A 16,364-nucleotide genomic window follows, 5' to 3' on the forward strand; every position below is an offset into this window, starting at 1 on the left:
TGCCTGTCACTTTGACTGCTACCCCTGACCTTCAGTCTGCACACACTAAAGACCAGGTAGAAAATTTCTACAAAACTCCTGGCACAGGTGATTAATCATAGGCCAAGGCAGGCCCTTGGTTGAAAGCCACTGGAGCATAGCACCTGACATCTGTTTTACATTAGTGACTGCTGAAATGCCAGTGGCCTGAAACCATTTAGAAAACACAGCTCTCCGCGCCCACTTTTTCTCAGCCTCTTTCTGTGTCTCCAGCTGGTAACCAAGTGGTAAATACATTTAGGAAGCAGCGGCTAGTTTCTCTCTCTGCAGTGTCAAGGGCTTTCAATGCCAGGGCCCTTGGCTGGAGCATTTTGGATGGAATTCTCTGTCACCACCCCTTTGTGTATGTCAAGGGACTCAGAGGGACAGAACTTGTGGCTGCTGAGTTTGATGGGGAAGAAAAATTGGTGAAGCTAGTTTAGTATTTACTGCACTCTCTGCTGGCATAGAAAACAAGAAACACGAGAAGATCTTTTAAAATGGGGTGTCTGTTGTGGTTTTATCGCTCTGACCATGGTCCCTTTTTGATTTTTACTGAGACAGAGTTTCAAGGGAGGAGTAAATTTCTGCAGGAAAAGTCTCATGACAAGCTTGCTGATACCAGTGCGGAAGTGCAGGGTATTTCCCCAAACTAGCAATGAAGATGGGTGAGGAAAATCTGTGACTGAATCTCATGGCAAATATAAACAGTAGGAAAGTGAGAAAATCCATCTTGAGAAGTCACTGCTGTCACCCAATGCACTCCTTTCTTTTCCGGCTCCATGCCTTAAATCTTCCCACTTACTTCTGTTTTTTAAACCTATCACACTAAGTGTAAAAATATGTGTGCCCTGTTGCAGAGACCAGAGCAAAGGCTGAAGGTCACAGCTGGAAGGGGCTGGTGCCACTTTCTCCCAGTCCATCTTGGGTTAGGAGCAGGGTCAGTACCCCACCTGCCAATCTCATGATAAACTTTCACAAATGATCAGGATACATGGAATAATCCCTACAACATGGGTTTGAAAAGAGGCATGGTTGTATTTTCAGAGCAAATACTTTTCTAAATATTCTTTTTTCCTTTATCTTTTCTCTGGAGAACTACACAAAATGAGTTTCAAAATTAATGAAGTTAGTTGAAGCACCTTGGCATTTTACTCAACCCCTTTGCTTAATAATTGAATACAACCTAGAAATTTCATTTTTGCAAAAATTTTTTAAAACATCAGGTCTAGTATAGAATGAATTATTTGGTGTGAATTTGTTGATTTAGATACAGCAACAAAACAAACAGCTTTTAGTGTTTCTTAAAATAGATGAAATGCTCAAAGTGATGTTGATAAAGATCATATTTTTATAATAAGTGATCTTAATATTTTATAGTCTCTAGTTTCACATCTCTGTCTGTGCTCATATTTCAGCCTTCTTTTGTGTCTGGTTACTGAGGCTAGCCAAGAACGGGACGCTAATATGATGAACATCAGCAGTTCAATCCTTGTTCAGTTAACTTCCTCTTAGGCTGTGATCCCCAAGGAACCCAAGAAAACTGAATAAGAGAGGTAGGGCTAACTCAAGATAAACCTATACAATTCAGGTAATTAGCCTAAATGTCCACATTTTGTAATTGCTTTTTATAATTCTCTGATAATGATGCTATTTTCTGTCTCATCATAATCCCTTTTCCCCAAAATAACAAGTCCTAATGTTTGTGTTACTATTTCTAAGATACACTTCCTCACTTGTACTCTGAATTTTATAGCCTTTACAATTTCACGTCACTTTAATTTCTTTAGGGGAAACATTTACCCCGAGGGTCCATTGTCTGTCTCCAGAAAGCACATAACAATGGGAATTTATCAATCCCAAGTATAATGATGATGATATCAATACCCGCTGTGGCACATGGCTAAGTTCTGTGAAGGAGAAACCAGAAGGGATGCAGTAAAAGTCAGACTAGTAGCCCTGAGATTCTCTATAAAAAGGGAATTCAACTTTGGTCCTCTAGAATTTATTTTTCTTTTGTTATTAGCTATGTTTATTTTATTTCAGGTCAAGAATTTATTTAGTAAGTCAATGAGAAAGACTGGGAAAGGGTCAAAAATATACAAGATCTCATGTGTCCATCACAAAGTCTGAGAAAAGGATATCTAGATGTTATTAAATATGTGACAAAGGTTGCTATTCACCAAGCTTGTTTCCTTCGCCTAGGCAGATGGTTAATTTCATTTCCCAGACTCCTTTGTGCTAAGACAAAGTCATGTGATTCCACAACCAATAGAATTTGGGCAGAAATGTGTTGGGCCTCACCAGTCATGGCTCATGAGAAAGTATAAGCATGCAGCCCTTCACGTTCCTTACCCTCCTGGCCACCAACTTGGAAGCCATGTGTGAAGCTGGAGGAGCCACAAAATGGATGAAGGCTGGGTTCCTGGAAGAGAATACCTTGCCCAGCAGATAGTCTTTCCAATTTTAGACTTTATATACAGAAAAAAGTACATTTCTATTTTGTTAAGCTACTAATATATTGGGACTTGTCTGCTACAACTATATAACCTAATACATCCTTTACAAAGAGGGATACTATGAAAAGCTATCAAGCATTCAACATCCTAAGGCCCTCCTATCTTGTATTGTCAGTATGCTACATAAAGGAATCCAAATTTTTCTGTAGAAGTTTGAATTTCTCAACCTCTCATTACTAGTCACCAAATGATATCATAAATACATGGCATTCCTTGATTGAAAAACATCTGAAGTGCAAATTATTATTAAGAAGGGGGAAAAGTAGGAGGGCAAAGGAAAATGCCATTTTGGGTACTTAGGAATCAGCCTACTCTCATCTATTTCAGAAATGAACTGGTTTAGACAGGGAGGATTAGCTACCGGTAGTGCACAGTTTCTGCTGATTACTGTGTACAAAAAAATCAAATGCACTTTCGAGTGTCAGATGTGTCTCCATAGGAAGCCTTAAGTGAGGGATTCAGCTGACTGACTGCATAATTAAAGGAAAAGCTGCATTTTTGCTTCTGCTGTTTGTGTGGCATCTATTTGGGTTGTGCGGCTTACTCATCTCACTTCTGTGATGTCCAGACCAATCCCCAGGACACACAATGTGAAAGCATTCATTTTCAGAAAAATAGGAAAAGGCATCTAGATTTTGCAAAACTCTAGATGTTTAGGAATGCACTCACTCATAAAGTGCTTATAACTCCAACATTTGAGGAAAAACAATTCCATAGGCAACTTCGAAAGAAATGTTATAAATGTTTACAAATGGTATTTAGATTCCAAGTCCTGTCCCGGAAATCCACTTAGATCCAAATTCAATTTCCGGTGTCCATTTCTTCACTTATTTGACCCCTAAGGCACGATTAAATAACTAATTATTCAGAGATCTGGAGACTATGGTGTGGCTAAAGCAATAGAAACAAAAAAATGCAGGAGACTGGAGGGGGAGGGATTTACCTTTTGACTGGCTAAGGTTTAAAAGGATGAGGAGGAGTTCTGGAGGTGAAGAGTGCATGTAGTGAGCTGAGATGGATAAGAACCTTCAGAGACAGGAAAGGCCTTACACATACTCAGGGAGGCACAGAGATCTGGAGGACAGAGGATGAGACATGACCAGAGCTTACATGGAGTGGGGTCTCTCAGTCACTCAACATATGATGCCGAAGAAACATATGGAGTTCTGTTTTCCCTGAATTTATCCTTTAAATGTAGGGAACTTGTTTTTTTTTAGCAGCAACGTGGCATGGTCTCCTGAAGTAAGATCACACACATCAACAATTGGAATCTTGTATTTATTTTTTTCACTAACTAAATTTCCATTGTTTTATTTCTTTCTATAGATTTGGCTGGTCACATAATTGTAAATAAGACAAATATTTCTTTACTCATGAGAGCAACAGATAATCTTGGGATTTAGAAAGCTGGTGAGATAATCACACTGCAACAAGAACTAGGGAAGTGTTGATTCAACCACAGACAATATGGGATCGCCTGTAGCCATTTCTGTGAACTAATTCTAATTTAAGCACTGGCCATTAATTGTAGCTAGAATCATTCCAATTTTTCCTGTCTTCAGTTAACTTTTGTATTTAAAAAGGCTGATGTTGCACACCAGCCTTAAAATATGCCAACGATTTAAGTCTCCAGGTAAGTGAGTCTGCAGACCTAAAAACTGCACATTAGCAAGATAGCTAAGCAAATGCTTAATAAAATGTACAGTTGCTACTGCATCTCGTTACCAAATTGAAATTATAACAAGAACCTTAGTGTGCTGCATTCAATGAATACATTAGGTTGAAAGCATCGTCTTTTCTTTAAACAGCACCAGTATCATTCAACATTGTGTCCTCAGAATTGTGGCAATTACAGCAAGAAGATGAGAAGCCAAATGCAGGGTGAAGATTATAGTGCAAAGTCAAGCAGATCCCACAAAATTACAGGAAAAGCCAAAAAGCCATCCTTTCCCACTTATGAGTAAGAAGCGTTTGGTTGTAAGTTATTCTTATCATCAATCAACATTCAGCAGCTTTTACCCACTGTGGCTCTCCTTTCTCACTGCTTTGACTCTATGTATGGAAGAATTTGAATAATCATGAATACTATCTTCTCTTCAAAGGAACGCGAGTTATTAGGGAAATGATAGTATCTCTATCATATTCTCCCTGTCAGATTGAATAATGCGGCCAATGTTGTGGTCACAAACTCTGATGACTTTTCATGCTGCCAAAAGTCACAGAAAGTGTAGGGCTTCAGGAGGCTGAGGCAGGAGGATCTCCACCAGTTTGAGATCTGTTTAGGCTATGTAGTGAGTTCAAAGTCATCATGAACTACATAGTGAGACCCTGCCTCCAAAAACAAATGAACAAAACAAGAAACACAAAATGCACAGGGTTTAAGGGGGGGCCTGTTGTAAAGAATATGTGCTTCATGTAGGCAAAAGACTGATGCTCCTGATGCCCGTGTGGTCACTGGTGCTGGGCAGGATGGGTGAGGTGCTTGAAACAACTGGGTGAACAGGACTGATGCTCGGATTTAAGCAGGCGTTTTAAAGATGTGTATCAAAACATATTTCATGCTTTCTTCCTTGTGGTTTACTCTTAACTTTCTCTCTTCTTTTCCACCCTTTCTGCTAGGTCCTCTACCTCTGTCTGCCTTTTCCTGAACCAAATCCTCTGTTCTCTTTCCCTCTGCATATTTTCTTTCCTTTACATGGAAGCATGATTCTCTCATATCAGAATCCCTGCAATGTTGGCTGACCCCATGGAGGACTCCTGCTTCAGAAATATCTGCCTCAGGAGTAAGGAGCCACAGGGATGGTATTGTGGATGCTGCTCCCACCCCAGGGGCTCCATCTTTTGAGACCACACCGCAGGCAAGTCGCCTCTTCTCCTCTCCCATCCTCATGAAACATGAAGCACTGTCTGGATGCATGGGCAAAGCTTTCCTCCACCAATGACATTACAATAAGCCTATAAATGCAATGGGCAGAACTAGACATGGACACAGGCAAGCGTCACAAGGTGGGGCTAACCTTGGAGAGCAACTTTCTTTGCTCAAATCTTTGATGAAAAGATGGCCCCCAGTAGCAGCATCTGCATCATGGCACAACTGGGAACAGATGCATTTCTTTTCAGCTCAACCTGAACGTAGGCACTGAAGGCCTATTATCCATGAGCTGATGGCCAGTGCTAATTTCTGTTCATAAGATGTGAACCATCATTTAGGGTCTGATGGGAAGAGCAGAGGACCACAAGGTCATTAAACAGCAGCAGTTCTTGAAATTCAGTCACTGGACCAATGGCATCAGCATCAGCTTCCCTGGGGCTGTTTGGAATTGTGTAGACATTTCAGAAATCCTCTAGGGCGTGTCTAGCAAGCTATTTGAACTTTTCTGACACACATTTTTATTCAAAGGCAATGGAGGAAGATATTTAATAGAGAAGGAAAGGTAAAAGGAACAGATGGTCTTTTGGATTTTGACAAACACAGAGGAAGAGGCCTTGCAGAAAAGGGGAGGGAGAGTAAACCAAACAGGAGGCAAACCAGAGGACATGCGTGCCTCTGTAACAAGGGAAGACTCTTTTCAAAGAGATCATGATGCAGACAGGTCAAGGCCAATCTGGCAGGAGAAGGAAAAGCAGAGTAGCTACAGAGTGACCTTGGAGAGGTCAGAGTTCATAGGGCAGAGTGCAGAGGGCAGGCTGAGGGGGCTGAGAACTGAGGGACAAGCAGGCCAGAGAGGTCACTCTTGGGAGACTCGCTGCCATGGGAGGAATGAAATGTGACTGTTTGAAGAGAGGGCAAAGGAAGTCTTTTTAGGATTAGGGAAACTGACAAGATCATTGTTGAGGAAAAGGGCCAGCGTCTTTAGAAGACAGGGAGGAGCTGGGCAAGGTGGTGCACACTTGTAATGTCAGCATTTCCACGTCTGAGACAGGAGAATCTCAAGTCTGAGCCCAGCCCAGGCAATTTAGCAATTTAGCCAGTGTTTCAAAATGAAAATAAGAAAAGCCTGAGGATATTGCTCAGTGGGAAAGCCTGGAGTTCAATCCCCAGCACCAGCATTAAAAAAATAAAATGCTGGGGAAGGAAGGATTCAAGCACAGAGAAAGAAAAGCAGAGATGTTTATTTGCTGAGCTAAGAGGGAAAGTGAGAAGAGTGTTATCTTTCAATAAATATTTGTTGAGAACCGATGTTTGCCAGGCTCTGTTATTCGAATAATGAATGAAATAGGCAAACTGCTTCTCCTCCTGGGCTTAGGATTTTGCATTCCAATGACAAAAACCAGAAATATGCAGATATGTGTATAATTTTTAAGATGCTCATAAATGCTATAAAAAAAGCCAACGAAGCAGTGAAGGAGAGGGATGAGGGGGCACACTAGTTAGGGTCAGGCTGCTCAAAAACTCCGAGCACAACATAATGGTAAGAAGACAGAAATGTCAGTACACAATTGTACATGCATTTAAATATCACACTACACACCATTAATATGTACAATTATAACATTTTAATCAAAAATTGTGAAAGTGTAAGGAGATGAATTTTTAACCACCCTGATTTGATCATTGCATGGACTGTACAAATTATCACAATGTATTCTGCAAATTTGTATGAGTAAAATAATCATAATAAAAAGATGATTCTGGTTTCTCTGTGGAGAACCAAATATTAAAAAGCAAATGCATAGCTGGGGAAATATCTAGGGGCTACTTTAAGAACCCAGGCCAGAGAAGTTGAGGGAGTGGTAGAGACAGGAGACATGACGAGATTCTGGAAATACAACAAAGAACTGTTAAAGAAATTTGGATAAAACGGAGGAGATCGGATATGAGAGTAAGGGAGAATTCTGAGAAGGGCAGAAGTTGCTGGAGAATTTGGAAAGAGAAGGGAAGAAAGCAGACAAACTAAAAGTAATAGTAACTTTATTGGATGTTAAATGTGTGCCAAGCATCATGCCACATTTACAGCCACGCGTCCTCCTATCCTCCATGTCCTCAGCTGTCACCGGAGGTCCTGAGGCTAAGAAGGTCCTGGAGCTAAGGGTGGACCCCACCACACCCCACCTGGTCTGGCCTTAGAGATTGGCCTCTTTCATCCATGCAACCCCACCTCTAACCTTTAATATATCTGAGAAATGAATGGTTACTCAGAGGGAGTCAAGGAAAGGGGGAGCAGGGAGGCAGGGTGAAGGTTGGGAGTTGAAAAGGAACGGTGACTAATTGAAAAATGTGCATCCAAGATTTAAACAAAATGAGACAACTGTTGACAAGGCCTCCTTTTGGGGAGCTGGTGTGGTTTGTGGCTCACCCTCCTGGGGCTGCTTGTACCGTGCTGGATGAAATAAAAAATACTGGGCTGCAGTCTTCCCTAAAGGAAACTCACTCGCTGAGTGAGGCTGTCAGCCTCCACCACTGGCGTGGCACGGATTCCCAGCTCCCAGTCCTCAGAGAACAACACTCCCATGATCTTATTTAGCATAAACACTGACCTGAAATCCAACAGGCTGGTGAGATAGAAGTTGAGTCATGACATATTTATTAAGCTGAGTACTGAGTCTGACACTCAGAGGAACACCAAATTAATTCAAGACACATTTCTTGCCCTTAAGGGGCTTACAGCACTGGTTTGGTTGGGGACCACCCAACATCCATTAAGGATGGAGAAATCAAATCTCCACTTGGGGCTCATTGCACTGCACGGAGTGACAGGCCGGGAGATTAAACGGGCCTTGGTGCATATGGAATGCACAGCCTGCCTGCAGTCCCTCAGTCTGAGTGCATTAACTCTACCAGCAGCCTGGCTGCAGAATGGAGGTGGCTGTTTGTGCATAAACATTGTCATTTCACTGGGACTGCTATTTCATCTTTGAACCTTGGCATCAAAGGAACACTGACCTTATTCCTGTAGCTTGCCTTTCTTTGAAGCGTATGGCTTTGCATTGCAGATTAAAGTGAAGACATTCATCAAGGAACAGATCTGGCCAAGTACTCCTCAAACTCAACCCAAAACAAAGCCTTGAAAGGCTCCAGTCACAGTTGCAGTGAAGTGGGCTGGAGATGAAGGCTTGGAGCCAGGCTCCTCTTTCTCAGATCCTGTCAGGCAGCCTTACCCCGACACAGTGCATCCCTTTGAGCACGGGCAACTTTACCCAGGGAGTCAGTCTATCTCTGCAGAAGGGGTAAGCGAATGCAGCACTCCTAACCTGTCTGTCCGTTTTATTTAAAGCAGGCATTGTCGTAAATGAGGCCAATGTGATTGTTCACTGTGTGCCTTTGAATTCATTGAAAGATGTGCCAGCTGGGACCACCTGAGACTTGGCCAATGAGTCTGTAAGTTTGCTTTTCTGCTATTTTCCTTTGTTCGCTTCTTTGAAAAGAAACAGTCCTATCTTTTTTCCTGGTTTTCCTATCTTGGCTCAGGAAATAGACTGCACGCATGGCATTTTCTGCCCCCCCCGCCCCACTCCTTGCTAAAATGGCAAGAGGAATAAAATGAAGCTTTAAGTAGGAGGTTGAAAATAATAACAAAATAATCCCCTAATTACAAGGCTAGGAGAGAGAGGAGAACTACCCCAACTCAGAGAAAGAAGAATCAATGATGGATGATTGTTAGACAAAACTTTCTGTAGATCTTCAACTCTGATAAGATAAACAGAGTAATCCCGGCCTGTGATGAAGAAGTAAACCAGTCCAGAGGAGGGACGGGGATACCTGCAAAGTCGCACACATATAAATCTGCTTATTCTGAGAATGGATGCACTCACGGGTTCAATAAATCAGTGAAAAGCCTTCTTGAGACCTAGGCTAATTTTCAAGTCATATTTTTCAACTTGTCTCAATATGAGTCAATTCATCTCTAGTTTTTACATCTCAAATTATTGATTTTTCATTAAAAAGTACTTGATGTTCAAGAAAATAATTAATATGACTGTGGAAAGCCAATGATTTCAGACAAACTTTAAAAATTCAACTTGATGGCTCACATGGGAGTCATTGCAGCTCTATATAGCGTCAGTGATAAAAGATTAGAAAATACCTGTTTATCCAATACTCATATCCCTGAATTTACCTGCACTGTTGGTTTGGGGCATAGCTATGTGAATAATTTTGACCAGTGGACTGTAAGCAATGGGACAAGTGTCACTTCCAGGGTGATCTTCCCTTTCTTTCTCCTTTGGTAACCGTGGCGATCCTGTATCAACATGGCCATATCTCAAGCTGGAAGCAGTTTGTGTCACTGTCCTCATGCACGAGAACTATGCAGAGCTGACTTATTTCATTAGCCTCGGTGCACCAGGCAATGGGTCTTGATTCTGTTAAGCCACAGGGATTTGCAGGGTTATTTTTTTGTCTTTTTGGTTTTTATTGGTACCGGGGATTGAACTCACGACCACACACTTGCTAGGCAGGTGCTTATGCCACTGAGCTAAGTGCAGGGTTATTTTTTAAGGTAACCTTACCCATCTTATCTAGACTAGTTCAGGACCTTGGCCATCTAGTCCTGCTTCAATTCTATCATAACTACCCCTCCTACAGTATCCTTGAGATGTGTTCAGATGCTTCACAAACACTTTAGGGACAATAGCTAATAACAATGGCATGCAATTATATAATACTTAATAAATGTTTCTAGCCACAATGTATTTTAGATAGATAGACTTAACTAATTCCCACAAAATTGTGACATGAAAGTATTATTTTCCTCATGTTATAGCTGGAGGGACTGAGGCACGGAGATACTAAGTAACTTGCTCAGACAGATAGGTCATCTGCCTGAGAACACACAGCAGTGAGTAGCATCCCAGCAGTCAAATCCCAGTGACTACCTACAATCTGTACTTTCAGGGTTCCCTAGACTGGATTTTATTTCCTTTTCACAAAGACCACTTAGCTAGAGGCAGAATGGTAAACACAAAGGCTATCCTAGAAAGACCTTCACGATTTACCAAACACTGACTTTTGTATGGAGGAAAAGAAACTTCTCCTGTACGCCATTTTTCTGCTCAAGTGAAAAATATTTCATGTTGTTTTTCAAGTGTCTTGGGGAGCTATGGGATTCAGTAAAGGGCTTTGGTGCAATCAATATATGAAGCAGCGACATTAATTCAATCAGATCACTGTTCTTATCTTCCTAATACAAAGGATATTGGTTGCTCCTTATCTGAAAAACTAGAGAGTAGAAGTGGTTTGAATTTCAGATTAAAAAAAAATTTCAGAATGAACTATCTTGAGAATGGGACCCATATCTAAACACAAAAGTCATTTATATTTTGTGTACATATAGCCTGCTGGTAATTTATATAGTATTTTTAATGCCTCTGCATTTTGGCTGAATCTTATTGGATGAAGTTAAAGTGCAGAATTTTATACTTAGTTCTCAGGAAGTTTCAGAGTTTGGAGCATTTCAAACCTCTGATTACAATGCTCAGCCTGTAAGATCTCTTACAAAATCATTTGTGGAAAAGTACTCTGCTGCTTTAATGGGTATTGGATAATGATTGATATCCTCTCATCAAAAATAGGTCTGGAAGTGTACATTAAATGACTCAGGATTTTCTATGAGTTGAGAGACAGCGGGATGGGCACAGGGATTTCAGCTGGGTGCCAGGTACAGGGTTGTATAGTTTGCTACCTCTATACAGGTACTCACTAGCTTGCAGTACCAGGCAGAAGGAACCGCTTTACCCATCCCTGTGCCTCCACCTGTGTGTGTCATGTGGTAGAAGGTCTACAAAATAGACCTTAGGACAGAGGGAGAGTTCTAAGAGGCTTTGAAGCAATAATTCTTCAAAAAGAAGATTAAACTTGTCTTAGTTTAGTAAGGTAGCACATTTTGACTGAGATGACCCTATGGGGAAGAAGTGACTAGAAAGGTATGTTTGTTTCCCACAGATTGGTCTTCAGATGGCCTCTGGTGGTTTTCCATGTCTAATCTTTGACTGTTAAAAATATAAAACAGTTGAAAAATTGATATTAAATTGACTTCAGGGAAATACAAGAGACAAGCACAGGAAAACACGCTCAGAAATACTCACAGACAAACACACAGTGTTTGTTTTTACCTAAGTGATTACGTAAAAGTATCCAAATTCACAAATAGTTTCAAGAGGTGAATTAGAGGGTTTTCTTTGATTTACCAAAGAAACAAAGCAATCCCAGTATATGTATGATCTGTCCTAATGTAAAAATTTGACTTCGTAAGACAAAGATGTGTATTCGTCAGGACAGGGCGCGTTCCAGGTGGTACAGCTGTAGGCAGTAGACAAAGGTGCACATTTGAGAAGGAGGCAGGGTAACAGAGAGAGGTCTGGGAGAGGAACCGTGGGAGTGGCAGTCTTACCTTCTGTGGTCCCATCCAGTCCCATGAGCAATTTCAGTGACCTGATGATTTGCTCTACTACAGTGGGGCTCATGGATGCAGCGTAAACAGCACTATGTGAGTTAATCCGTAAATAATCCACAAGGTCCTGAAGTAAAGGAAAAAAGCCAGAAAGGTGGCACATAAATCTCAGGATTGGTATTAGACAGTCGGTATTAGAGAACCACATCTAGTTCTTTCCCCATTGCAATAACAAAAGAGGTTTCATCAATGCAACTCGAAAGGAAAATGTGGACCAACTTTCAGTGAGCATTGCCAGCTGCTTGTTCCTTTTATCCCTTTCTTTATAGTCTTTCCCTCAAAATCTGTAAACCTCCACCTGTATAGGAGGTGGAGGTTGCCAACGATTTAGAGTTGAAGTCTCTAAGGCAAAAAGAGAGATGTGAAGAAAAAAAATGAATTCTGAAACATCTTTTGGGTACTTACTATATACAAGCACTAATTTAGTATTCAGGAGTGCCCAGAGAATATAAGTTGTGGTTTTTGTCCTTGAAAATTTTACATATAATTGTGTCCATGGAAAAGCACATGCAAAATGCATATGAAAAATAACAGTACATGCAAATGTGTGCAGTTGAAATAGATAAGGAATGTTCCAGTTAGGAGATGAGACGGATTAAGCCTTGAAAAATTAGGATAGATGAAGAAGAAAATTTGAAAGGAAAGGTGGAAGAAGGGTGAAATTAAACAAAGGTATAGAGGCATGAAAAAAGAAAGCACGTGTATCTGATTGTTTGCAAAAGATTGGTGATAATTCTTCCATTTCCTGTACTCACACATCCTTGCTGTCCAACTTGGCAGGTCTTTCCATCAAGATGTAAATGAATTTAGGATGGCCTTGTGCCTTGATGTAGAATTAGGAGGATCAAATGAGTAGATCCGTATATGGAGCTAAGGAAAGCAGTATACCGTGAATGCCTGAGATAGCTGGCCATTATTGTTACTGTTGTAAGTGGTGATTATTGAATGGCTGTGAATTCAGTGCTAGACATGGTAACATGAGCAGGAGGAGGGCTCCAAAGCACGACCCTCCCTGGAGAGTTTGTATTCCAGCTTCCCCTGCTTGCGGGGACAATATTCTAAGGTTATATAACTGTACATGGGCAGTGCCAGACCTCAGAGTGAAGCCATTTAGCCTGGCTCTTCCCCTCCCTTTCATGGAGTGGTGGCAGTAGGAGTAAAGAGAGAAAGAAGCATTGTCAAGAAAGGATTATCCACACTAGACAGGGGGACTGGCCCTGAGAAGCACAGTGGGGCTATGGCTGGTGTTAGGGTTGATACTGGCTGTCTGTCTGAGGCTTTATTTAAACAACTTTGGATGCATGAAGTCATTTATATGCCACAGGAACTCTCTGAGGTAGGCACTAGGAGTGTCCCATTTGATAGAGGAGATAACTGATTCACAGAGGGGTTCAGAAAATTATTCAAAAAGGTGGCAGAACAAGAATTTAGACTCGAAGCATCTGGCCCTGGAATCCTGACATGGAATGCGACATTTCCTATCTCTAAACCAGAGCAGGCTTGCCTTGAGGTGAGTTTGTTCCAAGACAGCCCAGAGGCCAGCTCAACTTCTACCTACCTGATGGCACTTCCCTTGACCTACAGCACGGTTCCATTTTAGGGAGAAGGGAAGGAGGAGGACTCCTGATGTAATCAAGTTCACATAGTCCTATACCCAGAGGACTGGTTTAGGCCACCTCCGATCCATCTAGAAAATGTTTCATGTCTGTTACTTTTGCTTCTTCTTCAAAGACACTGGGGTTTGAGAGAGGTGTAGAACACCATCCCTGCTCTCAAGAAGGAGGAATGATGGTGAGAAGCCTTGATGGCCTATACGAGACAGTGCAAAGCTGCAGTTTTAGGACCAAGTGTGGCAAGAGTTAGCCTAGGAAGCATCACTGATCAAACCAGAGAAAGAAACAACACAAAGCTTCTTTTGATCTCTAGGGTCCTCAACCCCAATTTTCTTTTACAAGTTGACAAATTCCTGAAAGTCAGGCACGAGTATTCTCAGTTGAGTAAGCAGCTCAGTACAGCATTGCCTCTCTGACACGGTGACTGTCTGTCCTGCTCTCTCGCTCCGTGGGAAGAGACCACTGTCTCCCAGAGTCAGAGTTTACAGGTGGGCACTCACTTGTGTGTGTGGCTCAGGAGGGGCTCTGTGGGTAACTCCTGGAGAGTGTCGGGGAAAGTCTCTGCTCTTGCTTCCTAATTTCCTTCCTTTGATAGTGTTCCTGGCGCCACAAGCCATCAATTAAGAATGGACTTGGTCTTTTGCAAGGCTAGACTGGATTGTGTCTTACTTCAGGGTGGAATACAGGGCTCCCCAGAATGAGGCCTGTAAGTCCATTTGAAAGTTCAAAACCCTGATTATTTTCTTTACCCATAGGCCTGGAGTTCAAGGGCAAGGGAGGGTTTTCAAGAGGAAATCAGACAGGAGGTTCTTAGAATAAACATCTTGGTACTCACTTCATGACCCCTATTTACTTCAAAGGGCTGTTAAATACAGTCAGGGCTGAGAACACCAGAGCAGAGCCAGCTTCTACAAGTGGCCTGCAGGCTGCTGGGCTAATGATCACTTCAAACTCAGTTGTCCCATCCTACTTCCTTCTCTAGACTGCCAGCTCTGCAGTTCGTCAGTCATAAGGGCAACCTTTGTTTCATTCATTTGCAAGTCTCTGGTCAGCCCAAGGAGGTGTGGTAGCCAGAGGGTAACAGCAGGCACCTAGGGGGACTCCAGATCCATAACTGGAGAAGGGTGGAAGTGTTGATCATGTCTTCCCAAGTACTGGGCAAGTAAAAAGTTTAAAAAAGAAACAGCCCCATTGGCTTCTTCAAAGAAGAAGACCTGACATACGGAGACCTGACAGCTGGAGAGAAGTCATTTGGCATTTCATCAGAAAGGTCTGAAAGCATGGAGTCCCTCCAGGCAGACTTCATGGTGTATCCACCGCAGCTCCAAACACAGAATGAGCCAAATTCACAAATCTTGCAGGTCCTTAGGAACTGTTTTGGCTGTTTCCCGGAGGTGAGAAAAGACGGTCACAGCCCAGCAGCAAGCTCCAGTTAGCAGAGGTGAATTTGTAGGATGTTTTATGAGGACAAAGCTGAGGCCAGCACAGGAGCCCAGTTCTCTGTGGTAGCATTTAGCACCCAGTCCCTGTTTTCTCCTCTTGTTTCCAACTCTTGTTTTCTTTCATGGCTCATCTGGTTGCTAATGTGCAAAGAAAGCTCTGATCTCTATCTACCCTGCAAAAAATCTCTGAACCTCCCAGACATTATTTTTGAAAACAGTCCTTTTATGCTAATATGAGTATGGCCATTTCAAAAGAGACTTCAGAGTCTGATCATTCTTACCTTCTTGTAGACACTTGGCTCTCAATGATTATTGTCAAATCTCAAAAATTTGCTAAGAACCCCATCAACAGGGAAATTGAAATTAAGAGTTTCAAGAAAATGTTGGTTCTAGTATTTTTATAGCTAATTTGGACACTTTTGTGTCCATTGGTTTAGAGTCTCAGATGTTTAGTAGTAACTTCCAAAAGATGAGACATATATTGCAAAACAACCTATGTATACACTATATAAAGTTTATGTATAGTGAAGCTTTGAAACTTTGAAAACTGTACTCTAATTGCTTAAATAAAAGTATAAAGATTTTTTCAAATAAAAATCTTTAGTTTTTCTTATCCTCTGCCCTTTCAGTTTTATGCTTTTCAGTTAAAAAGCATAGTTTAGAACAGACTGAAAATGAAAGTCTTTTATGCAATTATTCATGATTCAGAATCAAGTATATGATCTAAACAGAAACTTCATATATTTCTTAGGAACACAATACAACAGTTTGAAGGTGAAGAGGTGCAGGTATACAAGTTGTGTGACTTCAGGGCCTCATAAGACTGCAGAGAACCAATTGATCTGGGTTCATCACAATTTCACCCCAACTGTGCCAAGTGCGTGAGACTTTGACTTTTAAATCGCCAGCAGACGACACATACACACACACGCACCTAAGTGCCCGTCTAACTCCTGGTCACCCTCTAGGTCTTGAAAACTATTCTATTTGTTCGGAGTCTCGCATCTTGCTGTTTTAGGACTGTGTAGCATCTCAGTAAGGTGTTTTGTTCATGAGCGTCCATAAACGTGCTCTAATTCCTGCTGCCATCTGGCGGTCAATTAAAAAACTACACTTTGGCGGGAAGCGGGGGTATGGAAAGTTAGGGTGAGAAGGGGAAGAACGGATGATGCAGCCTTTTGAATCTAAAAAACGCACAGAACGAATATTTCAAGGAGACTTGCTATACTTTTTTTCCCTGAATTACGATTAATGTAATTTTCACAATTGCCCAGCATCTCCTCCAAATGAATAAAAGGCAGATAAGAGTTCCTCTACTTTTAAATATTCTGGGAGCGTGAAAGAGAATCAGAGTGAGCGGATCTTCAGAGCAGCTGGTCACGA

The 16,364-nt window shown here is 41.6% G+C and overlaps 1 protein-coding gene across 1 annotated transcript in view; it reads right to left on the reverse strand.

Annotated features, from left to right (window-relative positions):
- The window catches only part of Sptlc3 (serine palmitoyltransferase long chain base subunit 3), a 148,627-nt gene that overhangs the window by 22,302 nt on the left and 109,961 nt on the right, over window positions 1-16,364 (reverse strand). Inside the window, exon 10 of the mRNA XM_063248687.1 lies at window positions 11,867-11,993. Coding sequence (XP_063104757.1) covers window positions 11,867-11,993 — 127 coding nt within the window. The remainder of the gene's footprint in view (window positions 1-11,866; window positions 11,994-16,364) is intronic.

The sequence above is a fragment of the Cavia porcellus genome, unplaced genomic scaffold (assembly GCF_034190915.1).
Source record: "Cavia porcellus strain 051 isolate PalLab524CR breed Dunkin Hartley unplaced genomic scaffold, mCavPor4.1 scaffold_5, whole genome shotgun sequence".
Classification (NCBI taxonomy): Eukaryota; Metazoa; Chordata; class Mammalia; order Rodentia; family Caviidae; genus Cavia; species Cavia porcellus.